General features: G+C 45.6%; 1 protein-coding gene across 1 annotated transcript in view; it reads right to left on the bottom strand.

The window, feature by feature from the left end:
* The window catches only part of VPS35 (VPS35 retromer complex component), a 1,351,314-nt gene that overhangs the window by 252,963 nt on the left and 1,070,814 nt on the right, over positions 1-27,537 (bottom strand). The window contains exon 14 of the mRNA XM_069607068.1: positions 19,209-19,388. Within this exon, the coding sequence (XP_069463169.1) occupies positions 19,209-19,388 (180 nt within the window). The remainder of the gene's footprint in view (positions 1-19,208; positions 19,389-27,537) is intronic.

Below are 27,537 nucleotides of genomic sequence, written 5' to 3'. Positions count from 1 at the left end.
AGTCCACCGTGATACCCGCTGGCTTTCCATTGATTATCGTTATTTTGATTTTCGCCATCAGGCTTGATCTGTCTGCCTCGGCCTGCTCCCTGGCTACAGTGTTTTGGGAAGTGGGAGCCAAGTGTTGCCTGTTATAGTGTGACCCTCCTGACCCCTGCTGGATCTGTTGAAGCTGAACAAGAGCTTTAGAGCTATGAGAAGCCTCGCGAAACGGCGGCGTTTCCTTTAGCGTGTGTCGTGAGCTGCATATTTCATCAGTCTTCAGCGGTTTACTTCATCTTTCTGGCTCCGCTAATTTGTAAGTGTCAAAGCCCATCGATAACAAATCTTCATCGGCCTCTAGTATTACATTCGCGATTATATTGGAGTTTATATGCAAGATCACCTTGTCTGTACACCGTTCGTCTGGGAATTCAACTATTTGCAGATCTTTTGAATCCAGTGATCTAAGCCGAGGTATATGGTGAAGTAATCTTAACACATTAGATCTGTTCAAGATTCATTTATCGCCACCTGCCAACCTCTCCAACATAATTTTGATCAAGAGAGGCGCTGCAATCAATCCGTTTTTTTCCTGTCGGTTCTCAGTCTTATGATTGCTTCTTTTAGACGATGCATCTTGATAGAGGTCGACTTTCTGTGGTGAGGCTTGTATGGCGAACGGTGCAGACATCACCGGCCCTTCGTTTTTTTGTGCGAGTTTTACTCCGTTCACTGCTTGTTGGCCGACTTCACAGAGATCCAACTTCTTCTGATTAAGCAGTCTGTGTCTTTCCCATTTCGCTTGAAGCGTTATGAACTCCGGGCTCCTAGGTTCAAAATCTCTCTCCTCACCTTCTCTAACCGGAGACACCAGCTCACAACGCCTCTGGGTATTACCTCGTATTGATGTCGACCAGGAGCTCTGGCTCACTTCCGTCATGACTCTTTTGGGAGATACTAGTTCTTTTTCCCGAATCTTTGGGTCAATGCTCAGTTTCGGGCCGAGTATCATTTGGGAATTATTTTGTGTACCTTGTTCACCGAGCGGTGCTTTCGTAGTAGCAACACACTCTGGTTCTGTCTCCTCATAAACAGATGGGTCCATTAACTCTTTCTGAATTGCCAGGTCTTCCTCGCCTGGCAGAATTTCAACTGCGGATGTCTTATTTTCCACTGTTTTTGGTTGGACCGCTGCCTTATCATTGATAGTGTCCGCTAGTTTAAGACTTGAAGTGATTGCTTTGTCAACCAGTTGGAACATGTTCAGATTCCGTAAACATTTTCGTGCACCCTTTTGTTGATTTTTTTTCCGAGCAGGTATATTCTTTTGCTTTTTCTCTGTGCAAGGTGGAATTTTTTTTGCAACCATATTGACTTTGGTCTGAGTTTCAGAATCTCGATTTCCGAAAATGGGGAAAAGCCCGGCGGAGGTCTCAATAGCCGCGGGCGTTCAATCAGCTCAATCACCTGAACTACTTCGTTTGCAAGAGGCATTGAGCCAGATGCCTTTTGAGAGTCTAGTAAGGCAGGGTTTGCAGCGTTTTAGGCTTGGTGGAAGGCCGTGTTAAACGACATGTCTAGAGCACTAGGAAGCCCCACATTTCCACTCTCCGGCACGCCGTTGATTATGGGAATCTCTACCACAGATGCATCCAATGGTGATACAATGTTGTGCACAGGGGACCCCGGTACATTCCCCTCAATTGTGAGACTTTCCAGTGGTCTGACACTCAGGTTCTGAGATTGCAATGGCTGGAGCAGTCGTGTCGAATTCCTGGTCTGCTTCTCAGCATTAGATACGGCTTTTCCAGGGCATTGCAACTCTGGCCTTAATGCCTCAGTCATGTCGCTGACACAACCCAGATCTTCTCCTCTTTGTGTGATCCGATATTTTTGAAAGAGGGACAAAGCTTCCTTCGCAAACCTCTGCAAACAGTTTTTTGTCAATCGTGTCATTCTGTTTCACATCGTTTAAAGAATTCAATCCTGCCATTATATTATGATTTAGCTCCTCTTGTTTAGCCTTTTGGTCCGTGTGAGATAATTCTAAATGCAACACTTTTGAGTTCATCATGGCCAGTAAAGTTGTAATGTCTTTCACATTTTCGTTTAGAGATTCATACAGCTTGGTGAAGGGCGTTAAGGAAATAGCCATTGCAGATGTTAAGGCTATTAAGAGTTCAATTTCCGGTACATGCGCACAAGGGGCTGCACGCCCCTCTCTTCCTTTCTCCTGAGAGACACGGGGTACTTGTCTATACCGCACTCTTTCTCGCCATATTTTAGGAAAAGGGCGTTCAATAAATGACGAATCTCTTGCGGTTGAGTCATTTTCCGAGTCTTCACTAATTGTAGAAGTGATTTCTTGAGTTTGAGGGCACAGCCTGGGTGTAAACGCTGCAATACTGTGTAAGGGCAGTCTTTTCTGAGAGTTTACTATGTTGCTCTGGTGTGACGATGATGACTCGTCCAAGGATCCAGCAACCACCGGTTTGGGTCTTTTGTAGTTGCCGGATCCCCATATATCACAGTTTACACATTTGTGATATCGGCGCAATTCATTTTCTGAAGAACTTTAGTCATTGTGTCCTGCACTGGGGTGGATGTCACAGACTGCTTAATTGAGTAGGATTTATTTAAATTACTCAGGTTTTGTAACACCGTGGAGACCACCTCTAAAGAGTTTCTCTTGTCAGCGGTGAGGGGGCCCACATCACAGCCCCTCTGCGCACAGCCTAATTGTGAAACACACATTGCACAAGTACGAGCTGCTGGTAGCAAGACCTCAGGGGTTAGTATTGATGGTAAAGCAGGGGGCGTAATCTCATAGACGATTGCCCTTGTGGTTAGCGACAGGTTTACAATATCACTTGTATCCTGAGAAGCACATGCCTCGAGCACAACATCAGAGCCGGCAGTGCTTCTAGCAACGAGTTCTACATTCTGACTCTCTGAGTCCGCCGCAGCGACGCGGCTGGCAAGGCGAGCCTCTGCCTGATCCAACAGGCGTTGCTCTGCCTCCGCGTCTCCAACAATCGCGGCGCATCCTCCCATCGCTTCCGCTTCCTTTGACAGGCTCCGTCCACCGTCAACAACGGGAGCTGCCGAGTCTGCCGACAGCAGCCTTGCCTCCCACTGCTCCGCCTCATTTCCAGCACTGGCCGGGTCCGCTGCAGGCTCCGACCGACCTAACACACGGAGAACACCCTCCGTCCCCGGAACGGGGCACGGCTCCCCCAACCCCACTGGTGAGTCATGTAGTACGACACGTTGAATAACGACCGTGCCGTTCACGGGACTGCCAGTATAAGACACGTGTTGACTTTTATCTTCAGTTTGGTTCGGGTTATTAGGCGCGGGCATTAGGTGAATAGTGTCAAGGTAGGTAGGGACTGAGGGAGCGACTTGATTTGAACATTAGCAATCTTCGTGTAACAGAGGCTGGAATACATCGTCGCGCATCTGGGTGGCATGCTCTCTTGTAAAATCTGTGGTTTCTGATGCTGAGCGACAGGAAAAGTATTGGCTCACCTGTTTCTGGCGCACGCTTTTTGTCGGCAGTTCTTCTTTTATAGCCATGCGTTTGGATTGCGCTCTGGTCCTTAGAGATGATGTTAAGTTGGATGGGTCCATCATCAGCACTGCGCCACTCGCCACAGCCAAACAGTGTCCTCCTCAGCCCTTAGTCCTCAGGGCTTAACGACACAAAGGTGGTGGAGGCGGCCTTTTGTGTCTGCTGACCCAGTCAGGTGACTTGGTCAGGTGAGAATCATTTAAAGACACAGGCACACGCACCTCCTTTCTCCTTTCTCCACTTGGATTCTGGCACTCGCCACAGCCAAACAGTGTCCTCCTCAGCCCTTAGTCCTCAGGGCTTAACTGTCTTTCTCCTATAAACCAATCACTGAGCTCTGGGTCATACTGACCCAGCCAATGACTGCCCTCTCCCCAAGCCCCTCCTCTGGCAGCCATCTTCAGATTTGGTAGCAAGTAAAGTGGCAATATGACCAAGAAGAGACACACAGGGTCAGGAGGAGGATTCGCATGTGAATCCATGCCAGACCCATGCTGCAGAACAGCAGTTACAGGTAAGTAACTTGTTCCTTCTCCAGCATGGTGCCTGGCATGGATTCACATGCTCATGAATAAAGAATACATAGCAGTACATACATACACAACCACTGGAGGTGGCAAGGCTCAACAGAAGCAATTTCTCTTACCTCCTCACCAGGCTAGCCTTCAAGCGAACAGGTTGCATAGCACTGCTTGGCCGACTCTGGACTCCTCCCTGGAATCCCTGTCGACGCAGTAGAATTTTGTGAAGGTGTGCGTAGACCTCCACGTAGCAGACCTGCAGATGTCCAGCAGGGGCACACCAGACAGGAACGTCGTCGTAGCAGCAGCGATCACTATGGTAGAATGGGCTCTCGGACGAACAGGGAACAGTCGGTTTGCCAACCGGCAACAATGAGTGATGCAGCCGGAGAGCCATCTGGAGATGGAAGCCTTCGACAAGAAGTCTTCCGGAAACTCTTCGTGAGGCCCACATAAAACTTCAGCGCTCGAGCCACATCCAGCGAGTGCAAAGTCCTTTCAGCCGGCGACGAAGGCGTCGGAAAAAACACAGGTAATACAAAGGGCTTGTTGAGATGCAATTCTGACGGAACCTTGGACATGAAGTAAGGCCACTTGCAGGACAGGGTCTGGATGTCACCTACTCTCCTGGCAGAGGTGAAGGCCATGAGGAAAGCGCTCTTTCAAGACAGAAACTTGAGCAGAGCTTGATGTATCGGCTCAAATAGGGCCCCCCAAAGCCAGCACCATGTGGAGTTCCCACGCCGGGACAGGCACCTTCACCGGCGGAAATGAACAGAACAGTCCTTTGATGAATTCCTTCCCTAGACGGTGCGACCAAAGAGAAGACCATCCTGGATACCTGGTGTTGCAGGAGATAGCCGCCAGATGCACCTTGATAGAGGCGTGCACCAGCCCTGATTTAGCCAAAAACAACAAGTATGGAAGCACCTGGGGGGCCGTGACCCTCCGAGGGCTAATCTTCTGCGACCGGCACCAAGTCACGAAATGCTTCCATTTGTGCCCATAGCACTTCAGCGTCGATAGAGCCCTGTCTTGCGCTGCGACCTCGACGGAAGCAGACTTGCAGTGCTTGACCTTGTCTTGGGCCCCAAAGATGGAGCGCCTCAAAGGACTTAGAAGCCCACTCTGGCTGGCTGGATCTGGATGAGGCATACCCCTGTGGACCACACGTGGTAGAGGCCCTAGGCCTTGAGCCACGTCGCCAGCCGGACGTGCCCATCCTTCATCGTGCGCTTGGAGAAGCCACGGCAGATCTCGCAATCTTCCTCCTGGTGCGCCGGGTGAAGACAATACAGGCACTGGGAATGTTTGTCGTCCGTGAAAACATTCTGCAAACCGCAGCTTGTGCAGAGCTTGAAGTGGGAAGCCCTGTGCTTCTCCTCTGACATGATCTGGTGCGGTGTAGGCCTGAGGGCCTTCTGGAAATTTCCAAGAAGAGAACACACAACGATTTTGCCCTTGAGGGGCAATGAAAGATGCCGAAAAACGGGTCCCTGTTAATCGGATGAACAGACGAAGGAGCACACCTACTCGATTTGGACAAAAATAGGGATCCCTAGCAAAAAAACGCAGAAACCCCAAGAGCAAAACACGAGGACTCCCAACACTTGAACGTGCAGTACAAATCTGAAGATGGCTGCCGGAGGAGGGGCTTAGGGAGAGGGCAGTCATTGGCTGGGGCAGTATGACCCGGAGCTTGGTTTATAGGAGAAAGACAGTCTATAAACGAAAGTGAAACAGTTTTTTTCTTTTACTGACGATTCCCGGCCTGACGATGGGGAATATTCATGAGCATGTGAATCCATGCCAGACCCCATGCTGGAGAAAGGAGACTTTCTCCTGTCTTTACTTTTCACCGACGACTGATGAGCACCTTAGTTAGTTTTGTTAGGTACGGAAACCCCATAGCATAGTTAAGACAGGCATGTAATCATGTGTTTAATAAATACTTCAGTGATATGGATAAACAGAGTCCACGTCGTCGTCCTGACTCGACACATATTGTGTCAGGGTGGGATTATGAAATCCCAATAGAAAGCACCCACTCTTTTTTTTCCTCGCTCTCAAAGTAAATAGCCACACCTATTGATAAACTACCTTACACTCAGTACAACTATCTCTTGAGCCGTCCAACCAATGAAGCTGCTGCCTGATTGTTAAAACTAATCTGCTGGAACTGATCCCAAGGGTCTTCCCTAATCTTCCTGGAAATCCCTTATTATATTCCAGTACACCCTTTAATCTGATCAATCCGCGTTACGCAGTATTTTTGCTTGCCTTTTCTTTCTCTCTGTGGCTCTCTACTTCCAGCGAGCTACTGTCCCTGCAGTTCCTGTGGCTACCTGTCTCCACAAACATCAGCCAGGTATGTACCCCGTTTCTGTTACAAGTATGACCTCCTGAATATCCCCTAATCTTAAGTGTCTACTCTGACATACCTATTGTCCTGTGCTCTGTGTCCATATTCGTGACATGGAAGTACACAATGTTGGGCGATTTGTAGTTATAAGTCCCTTAATCTATATTGTTGGGTTGTTATAGAAGAATCAATAAAGATTTGTTGGCAGGTTTTGCTTCTCCTAATATTTTATGGTTAGGTTCCCAGTCCCATTTGTTCTTGATCAATTGGAAATGTGCTTTTGGCTAGTAATTTGATTGCTTATATGCAATCGGGGGTGGAGAGGCATTAAAGAGGACTATTTATTCTTTTTCTCTGGTTAACATTGGATGTAGGACTTTAACTATTCTGTTTAGTTGTGTTAATTCTGGGCGATATTTGAATACTGCAAGCACTACTTCTCTAGTTCTGCCTTCTCTGTATTGCAGCAGGTTCTCACTTGGAATTTTCAATGCATTATCAAACTGCCTGTCATTTGTATGGATGAGAGTGAAAAGGATGCATAGGGGGCGGTAAATTGCTTGTCGCAATGGCACAATTACTCATGTTGGAGCATGTGCATTGGGCCCAGATTGCCTGCTTGTAGATGACCTACTGTTCTGTGTTGCTTGGACAGAAACTAGACATCATAAATATTGCAAAAACCACTCAGAGGCTCAAGGACAGTTACATTCTTTTTAATTTTTTTTATTTAGTTTTGAGGCCTAGGGCTGTCCCTGGGGTTCTCACCGTAACGCAGGCATCTGTATTCGGGTTAGTACTATTGAACAGTAACCTCTACTGTCTAAGTTCTTGTCATTGTGCGAACAATTGTATCCCTAAATGCAGTCTCACTAACTCCCTCAGTGACTTCCTATCTTTCCCTACTCTTGCCACAGGTTAGTTCTGTGACAGAAGTGGGAACAGTGCGAACAGCCACCTTGTTGGAGCAGTCTATTCCACCTTGTATTTGTTTCCCAATATTGTTGGGCATATACTTGGTGATTTGTTCCAGGACTTTCTTGAACTCTAGTGTGGGGTCATCGCTAAGTTATTGGTAGTAATTTCAGTGAAGGTGTCTTCTGTATGCTTCTCTTTTGTAGTTCCTTAAAGGATAGTTCCGGGACTTTTTTTTTATTGTCCCTACGGGTCGGCCATGTGTTTGTAAGCATAAATCGGTAGATCGTAGGAAACTTTCCTATGGACCTTACCCGACTTTTCGCCCATTATCGCACTCGAAATCAGCCTCCATTTTGTGATAATCCTATCATTTCGCCCCATCGACCTGGCTCACCTGCCTTTGCGGCACTAAATCAAATCCCCCGCCCCTGAGCCTGACATCAGCAGACGCGTACTGCCCATTTCAAGCACGTCTCGTGTCAACAATCGCTGCGCCTCAGCTATTGACGTGTTGCCATGGAAATGGCAGGACGCCTCTTTCCCCAATAAGTATAAACAGACCGTTTCACAACATACAGCAGCAGATTTTCGATTCCATTCCTCTCTCTGTGTTACTTTGAGTATTCTGTGACTCGTTTCTGTGCTCTGGTCAGCTACCTTCGCCGCTTGTAGCCCGTGTGAACACCTGTACCATCTCTGTAAATTATTTTACTATCTTTACCGCACAATGGCCACAATAATGCCGTATATGTACGAGCCCGAGTACACCGAGGAGGAACTACTGGAAAGGCAAGCACGCGAAAACGATGGGGATTCGGACGGCAGTTGGGAGGACCAGTCAACGGATGAAGAGCCTGGACCATGTCGCATGGACGGCGTCTCCACCTGGTGCACGTGCAATCGGTGCGAGCTAATGCCAACTGAGGAGGAGAACTGCTGCTGCCGTGAAAATTCCGGGTGCTTGGCCTACATTTCGGAAAGCGAGCAAAGTCTGCAGGAAGGCGAGCAAAGTCCGCAATGCATCACCGAGCTGCCAGAGTTCAGGGAAGCCTGCCTCTCACGGACAGTGTTGAGGATGATGATGGTGCTTATGCACGAACTTCGTGGCACTGTTCGTCCGCGTAATCCGAGTAACGAGTAAGTATACTCTGTTTGTGATGTCAGTGATGCCACCACTATTTCATGGTCGTCTCCCACATATAAAATTACATTTACATATCATTCGAACGCATGTAAATTGGTTCCATATAGTGCATTTTCTAGATATAATTTTTTTCTAAGAAAAATGACATGTGTTACCTGAATCGACATTGATAAGAAAGTTTGGTCAGTTTAATACAGTTTGCATCTTTTTTTTTCACAGGTGGTACAGGCTGGTGGCCTATCGTTGCTTCACTTGGTGGCTTCACGGGAGGCTCGGACACCGCGTTCGGAGAGTAATACCTGCCTGTGCGGTACTTGCCATTAGACAACATTTCCCCAGTGACAGTGGACAATACCGCGGATTTTCCCTCGATGTGCTGCAACCTCAACTTTACAATGTGTAATGTTTATTATTTATGTTTAATTAAAATCTAAAATAAAGCCCAACATATATTTTAACAATGGTTGTTTTGATTTTTTAAATGAATCTAGTGTGTCTCCGTTGAATAGCCTTCCAGTGCCTTGTCTTGTCACACCACATGTCTCCGGCCAGCATCCACCCCCCGCCCTATCAAAGGCAGTTCGCACCAGGGTACTTGCGCTGCTGGCAAGTGGAGCTGTCAGGGAGCGATAAAGGCCAAGAGGTGCCAAAGACCATGTACACTTCAAAGTGGTCTATAGAGCATGGGTTGTTGTTCCCATGTCTACCTCCAGACCCCGTGTCTCCTGCCAAGCATCCCCCCTCACGCTGGACGCCCCCCTGCAATCCACATAAGTGTGTCTCCATTCACGAGTCTTCCTGTGTCTTGTCTGCACGACCACCGCCCTGATCCACCCCCCGCCCTATCAAAGGCAGTTCGCACCAGGGTACTTGCGCTGCTGGCAAGTGGAGCTGTCAGGGAGCGATAAAGGCCAAGAGGTGCCAAAGACCATGTACACTTCAAAGTGGTCTATAGAGCATGGGTTGTTGTTCCCATGTCTACCTCCAGACCCCGTGTCTCCTGCCAAGCATCCCCCCTCACGCTGGACGCCCCCCTGCAATCCACATAAGTGTGTCTCCATTCACGAGTCTTCCTGTGTCTTGTCTGCACGACCACCGCCCCGATCCACCCCCCGCCCTATCAAAGGCAGTTCGCACCAGGGTACTTGCGCTGCTGGCAAGTGGAGCTGTCAGGGAGCGATAAAGGCCAAGAGGTGCCAAAGACCATGTACACTTCAAAGTGGTCTATAGAGCATGGGTTGTTGTTCCCATGTCTACCTCCAGACCCCGTGTCTCCTGCCAAGCATCCCCCCTCACGCTGGACGCCCCCCTGCAATCCGCATAATGCCACGACATATACACGTCATTCATTCACAAACACACCCCTGTTTCGAATTCTTTATAACCCACTTCATATTTCTAATGAGAACTTCTTTGTGCTTTGCTAGTCAACCCGTGAAGGTGCTGGTTATCTGCTCTTCGTCTCTGTGAACTTCCGTGACCACTTTGAGCAAACTCGTCAGTTTGCAACCTGTGAACTGCTCCCTGTTCTACGACAAGAAACTACTCTTATCCCTGCATCTAACTGTTTGTTCGTCAAGGTAAGTCCATGTACCATAATCATTTTGCGTCCAATTTTTTAATTTATATCTATTTGCTAGTAGTCATCAAATTGCATCCATGTTTTCTTTTCGTTCACGACAGTACATGCAAGGAACTAGTCACATGTTCTGAGTTTAGTCAAATTACTTTTTCTATTTTTTGAAAGTTATTGAAATACTTATCCGCATGTGAATAACGTGTATAGTTCCAAGAACCAAAACGGACCTTGCATTGAACCTTTTATGTGTCATTTAATGTTTTAACACATTGGTATTCATAAAGAATTGTTGATCTTTACTTTTCAGAACTTTCCATAATGCCTGCCTGTTCCATTGGCGGTTGCCCTTCGAAGACCCATAACAAATCTGAAGGTACTATAATGCATGTTTTCCCTAAGACAATAGATCAGATAAGAGAATGGGTCCGATATTGCGGATATCCAGCCTCTGAGATAGAAAGTAGAGTCCTAGAAGTCTTTGCGGACAAGAGGGGTGATCGATACCGCATCTGCAGCAGGCACTTTAGCCCAGACATGTACTCCACATCATTGCTAATAAAGAAGAAAACACCGCGAGCGAGGCGAAAATTGCTCTCAACCGCTATTCCCACTCTATTCGTCCACATCCCTCCACTGGTGAGTCAAGTTTACGTATTTATCTCTCGGCATTGCGGTAGTGTGTAGCATTAGCTAACAATAATTTCCCCATTTATGTATCCACTCAATATGAAGGCGGAAGATTCTCCATCCGTGTCGTTATTGCAGTCATCAGCCACTTCAAGCGCCTATCGGGTAATCTTACTTAGCTATTCTGACACTGACTTGTTTTAGGCATGTAAATCAATAGTTTTAATTGATCGTGTAATTATTTTACCTAATGGTACACCACAGTACTCGTCCTCTAGTCTTTGTTTTCAGTTATAATTATTGTTATCCAAAATAATGCAAGTACTGTCTTTCAGGGAGATGCTGAGGAGTCCAACGCATTGACGACAACCGTAGATGTCACTCAGATGCTCGAGGTACGTTTCCGGACAGTTCCATCGATGGAGATCATCAGATCTTGCATTCTTGTAGCGTGATTGTTACACACAATGTTTCTTTCGTTTTTAGCCATTGGTATGTCCTTCTGTCGTCGCCCTCCTATGTGTCTTCTTTTTTCAATATTGTGTTCATTACTAATGAAAGTCCTATGTTTCAGGGAGTCGATGGAGCATTAGTCCAAGAAGAAGGGGGAGCATGCAGTTACGGGTCGGCGCAACAGCTTGCAGAAGTGTGCACCGCAGTTACAGCGTCCCTTGATGTTCTTATGCATTTCGAGGTATGGATACTGACAGATCAATCATGCGAGATCAAATGACGTGATTACATCCGCTATACTTCCTTCTTTATTAACGCAAGTACTATGTTTCAGGGAGCTGACGGAGCTTCTTCAACAAGAACATCACCCCTAGTAGTTGATGCAGATCTCTAGGTGGTGACACTTCCAACGATGGAGCAAATCGAATAATATTTAGATATCCATTATTTATTTTAGACAACTGATCATTTGTGCAGGTCTATTTAGATGAGCCGTTGACGCCTGCAGAAAGTTTATGTTCTTTTAAACAAAATAGAAAACCATACTAATGCAATTACTGTGTTTCAGGGAGTTGCTGAAGCGTCATCTTCAATAATATCATCAATGGAAGTCTATGCGGAGCCCGAGGTATGGATCTTGACAGTTCAATCTAACTAGATCAACAATGCGTGAACTATTGTCGTTTGAATGTTCTACACAATGCGTTCATTCGTGTTTTGCTATTGAGATGTACGTATGGGTATTGGTCCCCAAGTACATTTTGTGTTTTCAATATTATTATACATACTAATGAAAGTTCTATGTTTCAGGGAGTCGATGGAGCCTCAGTGAGTGATGGATGTGCTTATCATGAAAATATAGTCGTTGCAGCGCGAGAGGAAGTGGAGACATGCACACACGAGTCGGAGCAACAGCGTCCAGATGTTGAAGTTCGAGGCAAGAAAGTTTCAAAGAAAAGAAAGCAAAAGAAGGTTAGTGTCCTGTTCACTATATTATGTTGTCTTTCACTGTCAATAGTTCAATACTGTAAGTTGTGTTTAAACTGAACATCCCTTTTCTAATCTGTCCTCTAGTTGCGAGTGGGTGTAAGAACTAGATCTACACAGACAGTGAAGCGAACGAGAGATGTTGCTTGTCAAACCTTTTGGCAGGGACTTGAGACTGGAGATGCATCGTGCCAATGGGAAGAATATGAAGTGATTGACAACGGAGCTATACCACCACCAGCCATTGATAGTGAATGTCCTCCTGGTAGTTTGGATGCAGTCGGAGATCAATTCACAGAATCCACACCCGCAAAAAATAAGAGCGCGCGAAAGTTGAAGACATTGTTTTTTTCTCCCATCTCCGGACAAGGAACAGTTGTTGCAGTGGAAGAGAATGACATGGACGACAATGAAACACCATCAATATCACTCAGCAAAGCGGAAGACGATATCAGAGATTGTACCTTTCATGCGAGTGACATGTCCTCAACGTTAAAGGCCGAACCAGCTGGGATGCAGAGTGACAGTATAAGGAAAGAGGCCAAATTCATTGTATTCGATAGCTGTTTGATGGATATTATTATGATGATGAAATGTGGGCATTGGGTTGGTGGGGAAGTATGTGGGGAGCCATTGATTAATGTGACTCGTGCAATTCGAGGCACTAACCTTAAAATACATGCCACCTGTACACAATATCATCCGTTCGCATGGTCTGCACAACCCATGCTGGGGCAACTGCCAGCAGGCAATCTACTTTGTGCAGCGGCCGCACTTTTTAGTGGTTCAAGTTTTAAAAAGTTACAGTATTTCTTTCAGTTTGTGGGAATCCATTTCATTGCGAAAACTCAGTTCTACAAATACCAAACCGATTATCTATTTCCAGCCATCAGCGAAGCTTGGAGAATGGAAAAAATGTCAATGGAAAGTACATTCGCGGGCAAACGCTTCAGGCTAGCCGGTGATGGACAGTGCGACAGCCCAGGATTTTCAGCCAAGTACTGCACCTACCACTTTCAGGACATGGAAAGTAAGAAAATTGTGAGTTCGGTGGTCGTGCAGGTGTCACAAAGTACATCCTCAGTGGCCATGGAGAAAGTTGGCTTTGTAGCATCATTGCAAGAACTACAATCGCGGGGAATGGTGATCGACCTGATAGCCACGGACAGACACGTTTCAATTGCCAAGACAATGAGAGAAGAGTACAAAAATATAAATCACCAATTTGACGTATGGCATCTTGCAAAAACAATCAATAAAAAATTGTCGGCTGCAGGAAAAAAAAAAGATATGCAAGGTATTTCACAGTGGTCCAAGTCAATCAGCAACCATCTTTGGTGGAGCTCAAAAACATGTGAAGGGGCGTTGGAAATTCTACTGGAAAAATGGCGGTCAGTAATGTTGCACTGTAGCAACGTACATCGATGGTCGACAAATGAACATTTCCACAAATGTGAACATGGCCATTTGTCCACAGAGGAGGCACGGAAGAAGAAGTGGTTGATTCCTTCATCACCCACTCACAAGGCCATTGAAAAGATTGTATTTGATAAAACTATAACAAGAGATTTGAGGGGACTCACGGAATTCTGCCACACAGGAGATTTGGAGGTGTTCCACAATATGTGCCTAAAGTACAGGCCCAAAAGATTGCATTTTGGCATGGAAGGCATGATAAATCGGACTCTTCTAGCGGTCTTGGCACATAACCATAATGTTGGCCGTCAACAAAGTAGGATGACCGGAACTTTAGGGACGCTTCGCTACAATAAGGCCTTCACTAAAAGAAGTAAACAATGGGTGATCAAACCAGTGTTTGAGGATATGCAATATGAGTTTGAGAGACTTATCGTAGATGTCCTCGATAGGCACATACATGGAGTGGTGAACGAACCTATGCAGGGGACAACTGCATTGCCACCCAACATTGCCTCTGTTCCATGTCCACCTAAAGCAGAGCTCATTGAGAAATACACATCCCGGTTTAAATGATTGTAATTTGATAGTCTGTTCTCTCGAGTCTCCTCATGTTGCAGGCCCAAACTAGAAATGTGTGCTCGCTCAAAGTGAAGGTCAGCTGCTTTGATGTTTTGCTCGGGTGGCGGAACGGCCCACGACCCAGTATAAGGTTCTATTGTGATTTGACCTTGACAGGCCGGGACCATCCCGAAAGACTAAGAAAAGATAATGAATAAAATTTCAGAAACGAAACGATGAGCCACGTTCATTAGAAGAAGTAACGTCGGCAAAGGAGTGGTGTTTCGGGTCTGCCCTACACAGAGACACAATGGAAAATGCAAATATAATGTAAGTAACTTTTGATGAGTTTATACCGCAATTTCATTACTATACAGTGGCTTTAAAGACGGGTTCAGTTGTACTTGTTCGTTCTATGTGGCATATTGTTTTCTACCGCGCACTATCTTGAGGAGAAACATCTGCTTTTACTGAAGTACCTCAAAACCTTCCTCTTTGCTTCTGCTTTCTCTCTCCCTCTCCCCTGCTACAACTGGTCCACTGTCTGCGACCTCGGTCCTGGGCCCTTCCACTCTCCACCTGCACTGCCTCCCTGTCAACCCCTGCACTGGGGGACTGTCTCAGTATCCTACAGCCCCCCCCTTCCCAGCACTTGTTCTGCACTTACCTTGCACTTGCCACCAGCTGGCCCTATTTATTTATTATTTTATGCTACTTACCTTGTACTCCACTCCCCCCCCCCCTCCATGCCTCGCCACGCCTTTAAACACTTGTGTACACCCACTCGCTATGAAATGAATAATTTTAATAAGGATCTGATGGTGAGACTAATTTCATTTTTTATGTTTTTAGGTACATCATTCACTACTGTCTGTGTCACGAGTACCAGACACCGGCGGACGGCTTCTACAGCCGCCAGTTGCTTCTCCGCGTGAACAACGTTACCACCCTGACCATTTTATGGGACGATCGCCAAGTACAAGTATGCCCTTACGTGGTACTAACGGTTAGATGCAACATACCTACCGTTGTGGTGGCCTAGTGCCTCGTTGTTGGAACAGCCATGCGATTATCAGTGCGACCGAAGAGCTTATTTTTATCGTAAACCAACACCCTGTGTACTGCACACGAACATCGCTTCCCTCAAGACGAACTAATTTGGATCGAGAGCAAAGAAAAATGCAAATCGCTGAATATTCTCTAAACATTTGATGTCCAATAAATGTACTTTGCCAAATGTACAATCTTGCCGTTTGCTTTTAAACCACGGTTTCACATTCCGAATTGTGGCGCTGTATTGTGAGATGCTCTAAGACCCTGTGTACAGCAAAGGACCATCGCGTTCCTCAATACGAACTTTTTGGAACATGAGCAAATAAAAATGCAAATCGCTGAATATTCTCTAAACATTTGATGTCAAATAAATGTACTTTACCACATTTACAATCTTGCGGTTTGATTTCAAAGTACAGTTTCATATTCCGAATTGTGGTGCGCTGTATTGTGAGCTGATCTGTGTTGATTTCCGGGGTCTGTGTGGAGTCGCGTAGAAGACGCCTGGGCGCGTTTGCCTACGCAGCTCAGTCACGTCACGGATAGAGGCGGGGAATATGAATGTTTTGATAAAGTCTGTTTCAGGGGCGGGGGATTTGATTTAGTGCCGCAAAGGCAGGTGAGCCAGGTCGATGGGGCGAAATGATAGGATTATCACAAAATGGAGGCTGATTTCGAGTGCGATAATGGGCGAAAAGTCGGGTAAGGTCCATAGGAAAGTTTCCTACGATCTACCGATTTATGCTTACAAACACATGGCCGACCCGTAAAAAAAGTCCCGGAACTATCCTTTAAATTCACAACCACCACAGCACCACTCTTGTCCTGGTTTTGTTATAATAATAATAATTAGGCTTAATAATAATAATAATAATAATAATAATAATGATCTCCATGTTTGTCTGGAGTGGTCGTATATCCCTCCCCTCTTGTCTTGAGAGGTTCTGTTTAGTTGTCCCAAGTTTTGGGCTGTGCTCATAAAGGGAAGACTAATTTGATGTTTTTTGTGGCATCATAATCAGTGAATGTCTTCTGTTCATTGTTCTGTTGATGGAACTACATTTTATATAGTCATCAATTTCTCTGCAAAGTTGAATTTTGTGCAGTTACTGGTTGTGTGTATCAATTATACTTCCTTCTCACTTTCGACACCTGCATCAATGCCCGCACTTCACGCCTTGAAAAGGGAAGTCTTGATAGGGACTGCAGAGCCTTTGGCTCACATGTAACTGGGTGCCAAAACTTGACATGCACCTCAAAGTCGTATTATTAGTTCCCCAACACATGATTAGTCTATGACCAGGGTATCCTTCAACACCACCCCACGGTCCTGTATCACAGAGCAAGTGGCAGCAAGTACAGCCACCAATTCGAAACTTCCATTAGGGTCCAGCATTTTTACCCAACCATTGAGAAAAAGAATGTTGGCAAACGAGACAGGTGTGCAAGTCGGAAGGAGCATAAACAAGAGAAAAAAAGGGGCAACGTGTAAAAGGGGATAGGATGTATAGGGCGAGGGGTGTTGAAGGGATAAGTACCAGGGTTAGCTGGTGAAACCCCATCACCCCAAAAAAAGGGCAGTTTGAATTTATGACATACATCCACTGGTGGCACCCAGCTCCCTCTGTCACTTTCCTACATTCACCGACAGTCATGACAGGGGACAACACTGAAGTGAAGTTGTAAGAAGGCTGCGTCGTTTTTTGTTATTTTGCTTTAAGCCAATAGCGTTCAACTTCAAATTGTACCAAGGTTAATAACGCTGAGAATAAACTGCAGAAGGAGCTCCTCACTGGCTATTAACATTTTAATTGACAAAAGGATGGAGATTTTAGGGTCCAATTTACTGCTTAAAAGATTGGCAGTGGGGTTAAATACTTTTACTAGCGGCGCAGGTTAAAACACATTGTAGCAACTGCTAAAACAGCAAGCTCCTGTTAGATAGGACAGCAGTGGGCCTGCAACGCCCCCCCTGAATGGTCCAAGTGAATATGCCAAAATCAATGGCCTAATTATCAACCCAAAGAAATCTAGAGTGAGAATATTTAAACATCCTCGTAAACGAGGTTACATTCGCAAGTTGGGTTCTAGAAGATCAGGTTAACCCGAGAATGGATGAAGTATTGTACTTGGGCTATATAGTACATGTATCACCATCAAGAGGCAACATAGAACACAAAATATAAGAGAAAGTGGACAAGTTTATGCCACAGTTGAAGAAGATTCTTTATACACTCTGCAAATTCTCGATTAAACCTTTAGTTACATTCTATGTAGCAAAAATAGTACCAGTGATCCTGTACGGCTTAGAAGCCAAGCCGTGCCTGTGGGACATGGATTGGCAAAAAGTGGAAGGGTTGATCTGGAAAAGGGTACTTGGGCTCCCCCTGAGCCTCCCAATGTCAGGCTTAAGGTTCGAATTGGACCTCAAATCTTTGGGATCAATGGCAGACTGGAGGCTGACATCATTGTATAGACTCATAACATTGCCACAAAAAGAATCTCTATATGAAGAGATTAATCTCCATTCAACCGCCCAAAATTCTAAGATGTTGACCCATTTATATTAAAAGGTTCAGGAATCTTGAAGAAGCTGGGCACGACCGTAGAGGTGTTAATATCCAACCCATTGAAAGCTAAAAAAGAGATAGAAGCAATGGATTGGATCTTGACAGTGGAGAAGCTGCGCCAGATCAAACCCTGGAATAGCTTTATGGTGGTGGATAAGAAACTAGGCCAATTCCCAGATAGGGAATTCAGGAATATATTCTTAAGAGCGCGTCTCAATGTTGTACACACTGGGGAAATCCTGAACTTAAGAAAGCAAGGTAAAACTGCAATTAAACTACGTAGTATCTGTGAGAATGCAGCCATGCAGATGGTGAAGCATATACTGATGGACTGTGAGGGCACATGGGAAACAAGGTTACACTATTTCTCCAAATTTGTGGAAAGGGAAGAATGGCTGCTTTCAGAAAACATTTGAAACTTGCTGATTACAGGCCATAATACAGCCATAACAATAGCAGTAGTACATGTTCTAATTAGGAGTGGAATCATAAAGGATCAACCCTCACACCCTTCAGATAAAGATTAAGTGATGCATTTGGAGAAATGTACTGGGATTGCAGGAGGGCAACCCAGTACAGTTATAAAACTCCATACTTTTCATCATTCTTTCTTTTTCGAGGTGTGGGGATGACAAACACTGGATCAGTTGGGCGCTGGTAGGGTATGATGGTCCAATGGTCGCTGTTGGAGCGATTTGATCAATTATATGGTCCAGTCAGGTCTTAGTCATTAGTTTATTTTTGGTTAGTTAGCACCAAAGAAAACATCATTGTAGAAATGAATGACAAGTTTTTGACATGGTAAATCGCTACAGAGCCGATGCGCGTTTCAACCTAAGTCTTTTTCAAGGCCAATTGAGTTAAGGGGTGGACTTCAAGATGCTGTATGCTGGTCCTCCCAGATAAGGGCGACCATTGGACCATCATACCCTAGCAGCACCCAACTAATCTAGAGTTTGTCATCCCCACACCTCTTACAAATAAATGGGAACCCCGGAGTTGGTTCCTCGACAAACCAGGATCCAGGCTGCTGGTCAGATTCGGAAACAAGAAAAGAGGAGGTGCGCAGGAGAAAGGGAGTCCCGCCACGATTAACTCCACCCTTGCTAAAACTTCTTTCTTTTTCGGCATTACTTTTTTGCTTTGGTATTTTTTTTTCTGTTTTGTATATATGTTTTAAGTAAAATGTACAATTTTAGGTGTAAAGAAAAATATGTACCTTCAGTTTAATTTTGTAATGTCTTGTCTGTTTTGTAAAGGTTGTTGTTCAACCATAAACAAATGAAAATAAAAAAAATAAAAAAAGCAAGCACTTCAAAAAGTTAAAAAGGGGGGGGCGACTTTTACAGTTTGGAAACTTGGTAGTGTACAGTTCACCAACAAATACTTATCAGCTTGTAACAACTGACAAGGCTATAATTAATGTGACAGAGAACAGCGGTCAGTAATCAAGATGGTTACCTGGGCCATGAACTCATACGCTACGGTTTCATGGTTCTCAAATCCAATTTCTCCAGCTGCTAGCGCTCCTTGAAGAAAGAGCCTCAAGGGCAGCTCTGCCAACTCTGCTTTAATTAAAGCGCTGATGGTCTGGTGTGCAAATGAAAAGATCTTCTGGCATTTCTTCTCCCATTTGTCATCCTGGAAAATGCAAGAATATTATGTGTTTATTCAAGCACTACACTGAATACCAGCAGTGTCTTGCGCCATCACCAGTAATTTATGCATGCAGATTTCCGACAGAAATACTGAAATAAAACACCCCTTCAAACCCCCTCATCTCTGATAATCATGAGCATGGTCAGATGTACTAAGTGTGCTTTGCGGGTAAAGATGGCAATTATTCATGGAATTTGTAACCTTTGAAATTAGTGTACCCCAACGCATCATTCTTTACCTCTTTTAATCATTGAATGGAACTGACAAGTACTACTAAGCGAACTGACAAGTACTACTAAGCAATATTCATTTTCGAATGGCGCCAATATTTCACTAGCCCTTCCAAATCCCAGCCACAGTGGCCCCTCCCAAATGGCTTTTCTTGCAGTTCAGCATCACATCATGAATCAAAGAAGAACAGCAAGCCAATAGTTTTGGCTTTATGCTATGTTAGTTAGCTTTTATACTGCACACCTCACCACTGTAGTGGTGTTAGAGCGCCAAAGCCGCGTCGGTGTGCGTGAACAGTGACCCCACCCAGGGTGCAAAGCAGACAGTGATCTGTGGGTTGAGAAGGAAATGAGGATAAAGGTAACTGGAAATTGGCAACAGAAGGAGTGTCAGAGGTGGACCAGAAGACAAAGGTGACAAGGGGAGGGGAGGACAACATGCGGATTGAGTGGGAGCATTAGCTGGGGTGCATGTACCATAGAAAGGGTTAAGACCAAAACAGTCATTAAGAGTAAGTAGCTGGACATAATTGGCAAATCAATTAATTAGACATTTAGAAGTACAGTGTGCTGTAGGTTTAATTTTAAGTAGGTTTATGGATGTATGATGGCCTTGAGATGTGCTTTCGAGTTCCTGGATGTAGTCGAAGCTTAAGACACCAAATATTTGTGTTGTGTCCTGTGACAAATCCGTGGATGTCATCCCTTTGCATGAGAACGATTATCCCGGGGGAATGCATATTACAGAGAACATCACCATCCCACACACACTCCTCCCCTGTCCACTTCACCTCTGTACCAGACTCCCCTAAGTAGCTGGGTAGGATTGAGGACCATGTTGAACGGTCTAGTGTTTTCCCAAGTGCTACTGGCCAGAGGCAGTATAAAAGGGAAGACTCAGGAAGTATGAGACAAGCCCTCCATGGAGGAGCAAGAACCAGGAAGCTTTGCTGGAGGAGCTGTGGACCCGAGGCTCTGTCAGGAGGAGGGGGAACCTTTGCACTCCTGCAAAGTGCTGAGGACTGGGGGCGGTCCAAGGGAATCCCTTTTCAAAGAACACAACAGAGAGCTTAACCCTGCATGGAGGAACCAGGGGGACCACATGCCGAGGAGCTGCCACAGCACACCGGAGAAGACTGTAGAAGCCCAAAACCGAAGCAGAAGGACCCCAACACCGACCCAAGACTAACAGGAGAGACCCCAAAGTTAGAGGGGTGCCCGGGACGGTTGGAAGGGGCAGAAGGGAGTAGTGGGATACCCTTACCGAGATTAACAGGGGAAGAAGGGAAACTCAGTGAAGCAAAGTAACCTTCCTTCGCCCCCAGGAAATACGCTGGGACTCACGACCAATGAAGATTACCATTGTCAGTCATCTTCATAGTCGCAGTACTTGGCAGGCTAGCGAACCAGGTCTGCCACACTATTACGAACAAACCTTATGCATTGAGGACCCGTACCTCAGAGACTTGAAAGCAAGGCTAAACAAAATGAGAGAAGAAGAGGCCAGGGGAAAGGAAGCATCCACACTGGTGTTTGTAATCACAATGAGAAGCCTGAGTGAGTCCAAGAGAAAGGAATCATTCTCTTGGCGGTAACATTTGGAGTTGGAACTGCACATTCTTTTTGAGCCAGAGAACCTTACTACTGTGGAACTTTGTTTATTTTTGCACCATTTGAAACTTTATGTTGTGAACTCTGAGAAGAAAACCCTGCTGAGGAGACAACCCCTTTGCACCTTGTATTTAGTTATTAGTGATAGGAGTTAGGGTTCTGACACAACGGTGGGCTTACCTTTATTTTGACATCTAGATAGACCCCTTTACGATTTGTGTTGCGGCAGGGAAACCCCTCTTAGGGTTGGGGCTAGTGAGGCCTTTCCACACCCTGCATTTTTCCTTTAATAAAAGTCTATATCCAGAAAAATGCCACCATTGTGTGCGAGCCTTACCGCTGTACCTTTACAGTACCTTATGGGGAGTCCTCGAGAGACCTGGTGCTACTGAGCCCGATGACAGAGGTGTCAGAGCCAAACGTTGGCTGTGTGCTGAAAGTAAAGTTGGAGGACACAAAAGGACAAAATGACAAACGAGTCTCCTCCACCTCGAGCCATACTCTGATAGGATCCTGTGGCTGGGAAAGAATGAGAGCCCACACTTATGTAACAGGAAGACCTGACCTTGCCCTATGCTATATGGGACCATAGGAAATAATGAAAAGGTGTTTGACTGCCGTGTTCTGGCTGGTGCAGTAGACAAATACCTACAAGGGATAGCCTGTGGCTCCTTCTGGCTACGGAAGCGCACTCGCTGGCAGGCCACAGTGCAACACCCTTGCTAGTAAAACCCATCAGTAAACCCTGATGTGCCATGACAAACGTCTCCAGTCCAATTTCTGATGTTCCAGGGACATTTTGGGTGTTCTGGCTATACTGAGGGGTACCTAAAAAATGAAATTCTCTGTTCACGCTCTTCAGCATGCTGGTGAGAAAGAGAATTCTGTCTCCTTCATCCGTGAAGGAGGCAATAAAAAAGAATTTAAAGACGGATCAACACATTATTAATCGAGGCGATAAAGGAGCCCTGCACAGCACACTCCAAGAGGCTTCAAAAATAAGTACGTTCCTCCCATCTGTGGGACATGGAATCGATAATTCATTAGTGACCAAGAATCGAAATGCAGATTCTAGAGCACTAGTGAGACCAACAAGATGGGCCCCTTTTCTATGAACTGGATACCCCCCCCTCACAGTGTGATACTGAGTCCGGCCAGATGGCAGGTTCACCAAGATGTTCATGCTTCCCTTAGCTGGAGTACTAGCAAGTCCATACAAGACCGGCTCAGTAAGTTGCGGGTGTCCATGAGCTGTCATTCTCTGAAGACTGCCCTTCCCTAAAGAGTGAATGCTTCCCGAGTCTGGCTGGTAGCAAATCTGGTCAAGAAGGCCCTCTTTTATGAAGTGCTTGCCACCATCACCTGGAGAATTAATTAGTCTGGTAAAGAAGGTCCCATAATCAGGACATTAGTGAGTCAGACCAAGATGCCCCTTAGAGTTGGCGCTCTGTAATATTAGTGTCTCTCATATAGTCACACACTTTATAACATTCCCACTTTCAGGCTAGGAACCCCTAGAATGTATTTGAACACCATTAAAATAAGAACACATGACCCCCATATTCACATTTCAGATTATTTAGCCCCTAGTTGGTGAAGGAACCCTTGACCGGCAACATATGGCTTTCCAGGGAAGTTATTTTGCAAGATTATGTGCTAAACATGTGTGGGTTTAATGGTGCTTTTCAGATTGCTGCAGCTGCGTGTGCTTTTGTTCAGCCAGGGAAAAACATCCCCTTTCAACCAGTGCACTAAACAGCCAAAGGAAAACATCATGTTCAGAAGACGCTCACGAAGTGTGCATGTTATTCCCATGTGGAGGAAGCCTGGGAACTATGGGTGCTCACTAGGAAGAGACAGTATTGAGAAAGTATCATGGCCTGACTTAAGTCCAAGGGCCAAGAAGTAATGCAGTGCTGAGCGAGGAAAGAGAAAACAGGCTAGAAAGGTGAACTAAGAGAAATCCAGGAAGAAATCTTAACTCCATCCCACAACCATGAGCTGGCTAAATTATAGTACCACACAATGTATCAATGTAAACAAAACTGCCTTCGCAAAACATTACTGAGCACCACCAAAGGGTTTATTGCCTCTCTTCATGATTGTTAGGTAGAATCCTGTGCAGTGCCCTTAGGGCCACTACACACAATTAAGACTACAGGTGGCAATACAAGTTTTACCTTTGGTACAAGCCTGTACTACTATGTCAGAGTGGTAGCAGTGGCGGAGCAGCCAGGCTTATCTCAAGAGTATATGAGCAGTAGCAGAGATTACACAAAGGGACCACAATTACTGTGACTCAAGCAAACAATGACTCAAGGTTTCAGGTAGAAAAATATAAGTACATTTATTTTTAAACCATTTGTTATAAACACAACACTTCTATTAAACTTCAATAAAAACCACACGTTACATATATTACAACTAACCAATTCACTTTTTACAGTAAGTCTCAAGGTAAGCACCCTGTGTTTGAATGAACCGGTGTTAGGCACAAAACACGTTACCGCAAACCCAATTGCGATCACTTTTTGACAGTTCGGTCTACTAAATAAACGCGTATCCGTGACATGAAATGCTACCGGGGCAGAAACACACTTAGCACCCGAGATACCCAGAGGGAGTTGGAGGCAAAAATCACAGGCAATATTTTGGTTATGCAGACTAAATCGAGAAACACCCGGAGACAGGAGTTCAAAAGTCAAAGGGCCGGAGCCAGGATCGAAAGACACCAGAGCCTGTTGCCGAAGATCACACAGTCAGACAGTTCACGATTCAACGTAACCAAAAGTACTTCGATATTGTCAATGTTCGGAAGCAAAAGGTATAAGGAGGAAGGACAAGGGCAAGCCTTGGAAATGAAGAAAAAGGGATTCACCCAGTTTCCTCAGCAGAACACAGTACCTGTTACAATGGTGCAGCTGGTGCCCTGGCAGTTGTTCATGTTGGTTTCCCGCAGACCCACGATTCCTGGAGCTTTGTTGTGAAGGAGGACGTCTGAAGGGGGTCTGCACCACACAGGGATGAAGCCAGCAGCAGCGACAAGGAATAAAAGGTGCGCTCCTTAAAAACAGGAGAGGCTCTTCATGTGGCTATCCGGACCACTACAGCAGCGTGCAGCGATTTCGACCCAGGAAGAGGATCCTCTGGCTGTAGAAGATGAGCTGGTTATCCCCACCAAGCTCAAGGGAAGAAGACTCCGGGCGGGATCTTCTCTAAGTCGTTGAAGGGAAGATAGCTCAGGACTGCAGCAGGGCTTCACCGGGAGGGCGTAGTTGCAGCAGCCGCCGTTCTCTCCGCTTCTCTTCGGTTCCTTGTAGTTCCAGTGACGACTCTCTGACTTCTAGCCAAAGAGACCTGCCTTTTAGGCAAAAAAACCATTCACACAGCCTGGCTGTCAATCACCCAGCAGGGGGGTTGTCCAGTCTGGACAACTACCCTGGCCAATCATGACAAAGTGTAACTTGGGTTTCCTAGGATACCTTGTGCAGAGGGTGACTACACCCCTCCCTCACATTCAGCCCACCTAGACACCAGGTGCCTTGAGGAGGGCTTCTGAGCAGAAGCCTGCCAAAAGATAGTGAACCAAGAAGGCGAACCTAGTTTGCCGTGCAAAGTAAAACACAAGAAGGACTTTAAAAAGAAGAAATGGTGACTAAACCCAACCGGAGCCAAAAGAAAGACGATTTGGTCAAGCGGGTTTATGTTCGAGGCTAATATAATAGCCAAGAACAGTACCACGTTTATCTAATATAATCGCGGTAGAAAGGTTAGGGTAGATACCACTGCCACCAGCCAAGTCTAAATGTTAAAAGAGCGAAACAATGCTCTAGGAGGTACAGATAAAAAGGGATACGAATTAACCCTTTCCAGTACTGGATCTGTGGTAGATTGACTAAGTAAAGTTAATGGTAACTTTATCCTTTTCTGGGGGACGGTAGCCGCCTCAGAAATGGAGTCGAGGGAAGTCTCAAAGACAACCCTGGGCCACGGCACTGAAGGTGCTGTGTGACACACAAAAAGAAGGGGCTACTGAAGTGGTGTACTTCAGAGTCCACAATCAAAAACAGATAGAAACACAGCAAAACACAGGTAAGAATGGGGGAAAAGCTCTCACTCTTACCAAGTGGAAAAAAAATAAACTCCAGAAGTCCAGCAAAGCTGCTGGGGGACTCACTAGGTAAGGGAAATTAGCTATAGATGAGAATTCTCCCTAACACTGATCAACATTTTTTTAATTCACTACCAAGAACTACACACAGAAACACACACACCCCTAGTATCACAACCATAACTCCTACCAGACAAACCCCTTCTATATCTCCATTTGTTTGATCTGTTTCTATGCTACTCCCGGTACTTGTATCTTTCCGTTTGTTTCTAGGTTTGTTTCCATCATACGGCAGCTTCACTTGTGCCTTCTCCAGTGCCCGCTTTCCTTTCCACCATAGACCACAGTCTGGTTTACCCCAGATGGGGTCAAAATATGCCATTATCTGGACAAGCCCAGGAAGCATAACACTACTGGTGATGGGTGTAGTATAAATGTGTAACATAACCTAGGAAACACCATAATCCAATGTTTGACCCTTGCTCTTTGTGTGGAGCACATAACAGGACCATGGTTCTATAGTGATGTACATATCACCAACTTCCATCAGCAGGAACATATCATATCCACCTAATCCTCTATCCCTAAAAACAAGGTCTGTTTGGCTATTTTCCCCCAAAGTGGCCATTCCAATGAAAACATGATGCCCAAGTTCGATACAATCACATTGTTTTCTGTTCACAGGACTTAGTGTTACATCGCAGGGTCTACAAACAACATCTCATCAGTGGCGTGGGCCATTATCAATGACCTCACTCACTCATAAGGTTTTTGTGTGTTGAGCACGAAACTGTCACAGAAGCTGCTTACCGGAGGGAATATTACAAAATCTAGAACTCCTACATAACAGAAGTGATCATCGCAGAAACAGACCTTGCAAATTGTCTAAAAAGTTGACCGAGACCTTTCAAAGATATTAACTCTACATTCAGCAGGGATAAGGCAATTTATTGTCGGAACAGCTCTGTGGGTTAAAAGTTCATTGCATAAGTAACATACTTGTAACAGATTAAAAGCCTCTCCAGACAACGCTCTGCTAGTATTATATACGGCTTGAATTACTTAACTGTAACTATTGTTCTCCAGAATGGGTCTGACATGGATACACATGCTCAGGAATATTCCCTGTCGTCGGGCTGGGAATTCTTGGTAAAAGAAAAAACTGTTTCACTTTCACTTTAAAACTGTATTTCTCCTCTAAACCAATCCCTGTCCTCTGGGTCATAATGCCCCCGCCCAATGACAGTCCTCTCCCTAAGCTCCACCCCTGGTGGCCATCTTCAGATTTGGTAAGCACGTAAAGTGGCAATATGAACCAAAAAGAGCCGCAGAGGGGAAGGAGGGAGGGTTTGGATGTGAACCCATGCTGGAGATCAATAGTTACAAGTAAGAAACTTAAACCTTCTCCTGAATGGGGCCTGGCATAGATTCACATGCTCATGAATAACGATTACACAGCAGTACATATACACAACTGCGGGAGGTGGCAACGCTCAACAGAAGAAATAAACACTCACCCATGGAACAGACTCACCTCAAGTGAACAGGTTGCGTAGCACCGCTTGGACGACCCGGGACTCCTCCCTGGAAACCCAGTCGAAGTTGAACCTCATTAAGGTGTGCGTGGATTTCTACGTCGCAGCCCGGCAGATGTCGAGCAGGTGCACACCAGAGAGAAATGCTGTTTTTGCTCCGATGGCTCTGATGAAGTGGGCTCTCGGCCAGCTCGGCAGTGGCCTTCTAGCCTGTCGATGACAATGCATGATGTAGCCACAGAGCCAAATGGAGATGGAAGCCTTCGACAAGGCCTTTAATGTGGTTCACAGGTGCAAAATTGATGAACAGCTGAGAAGTCTTCCAAAAGCTCTTTGTGCGTGCCACGTAAAACTTCAAGTCATAAGCAATGTCCAGAAAATGCAAGGCCCTCTCCGCTGCGACGACAGATTCGGGAAGAAGAGAGGTAACACCAAAGGCTCATTGAGGTGGAATTTCGACAGCACCTTAAGCATAAAGGTGGGGTGTGTAGGCAGTACCACCATTGAAGCCTGGAATGACAAGTACGACTGTTTGTACGACAGTGCCTGATCTCCCCGACCCGCCTGGCTGAGGTGATCGCCACGAGGAACGCTGCCTTCCATGAAGAAACTTGAGTGGGACCTGATGCATCGCTCAAAGGGCG

The sequence above is a fragment of the Ambystoma mexicanum genome, chromosome 1p (assembly GCF_040938575.1).
Source record: "Ambystoma mexicanum isolate Mex_15411 chromosome 1p, UKY_AmexF1_1, whole genome shotgun sequence".
In the NCBI taxonomy this organism is placed as follows: Eukaryota; Metazoa; Chordata; class Amphibia; order Caudata; family Ambystomatidae; genus Ambystoma; species Ambystoma mexicanum.
This window is presented reverse-complemented; position numbering and strand designations above follow the sequence as displayed.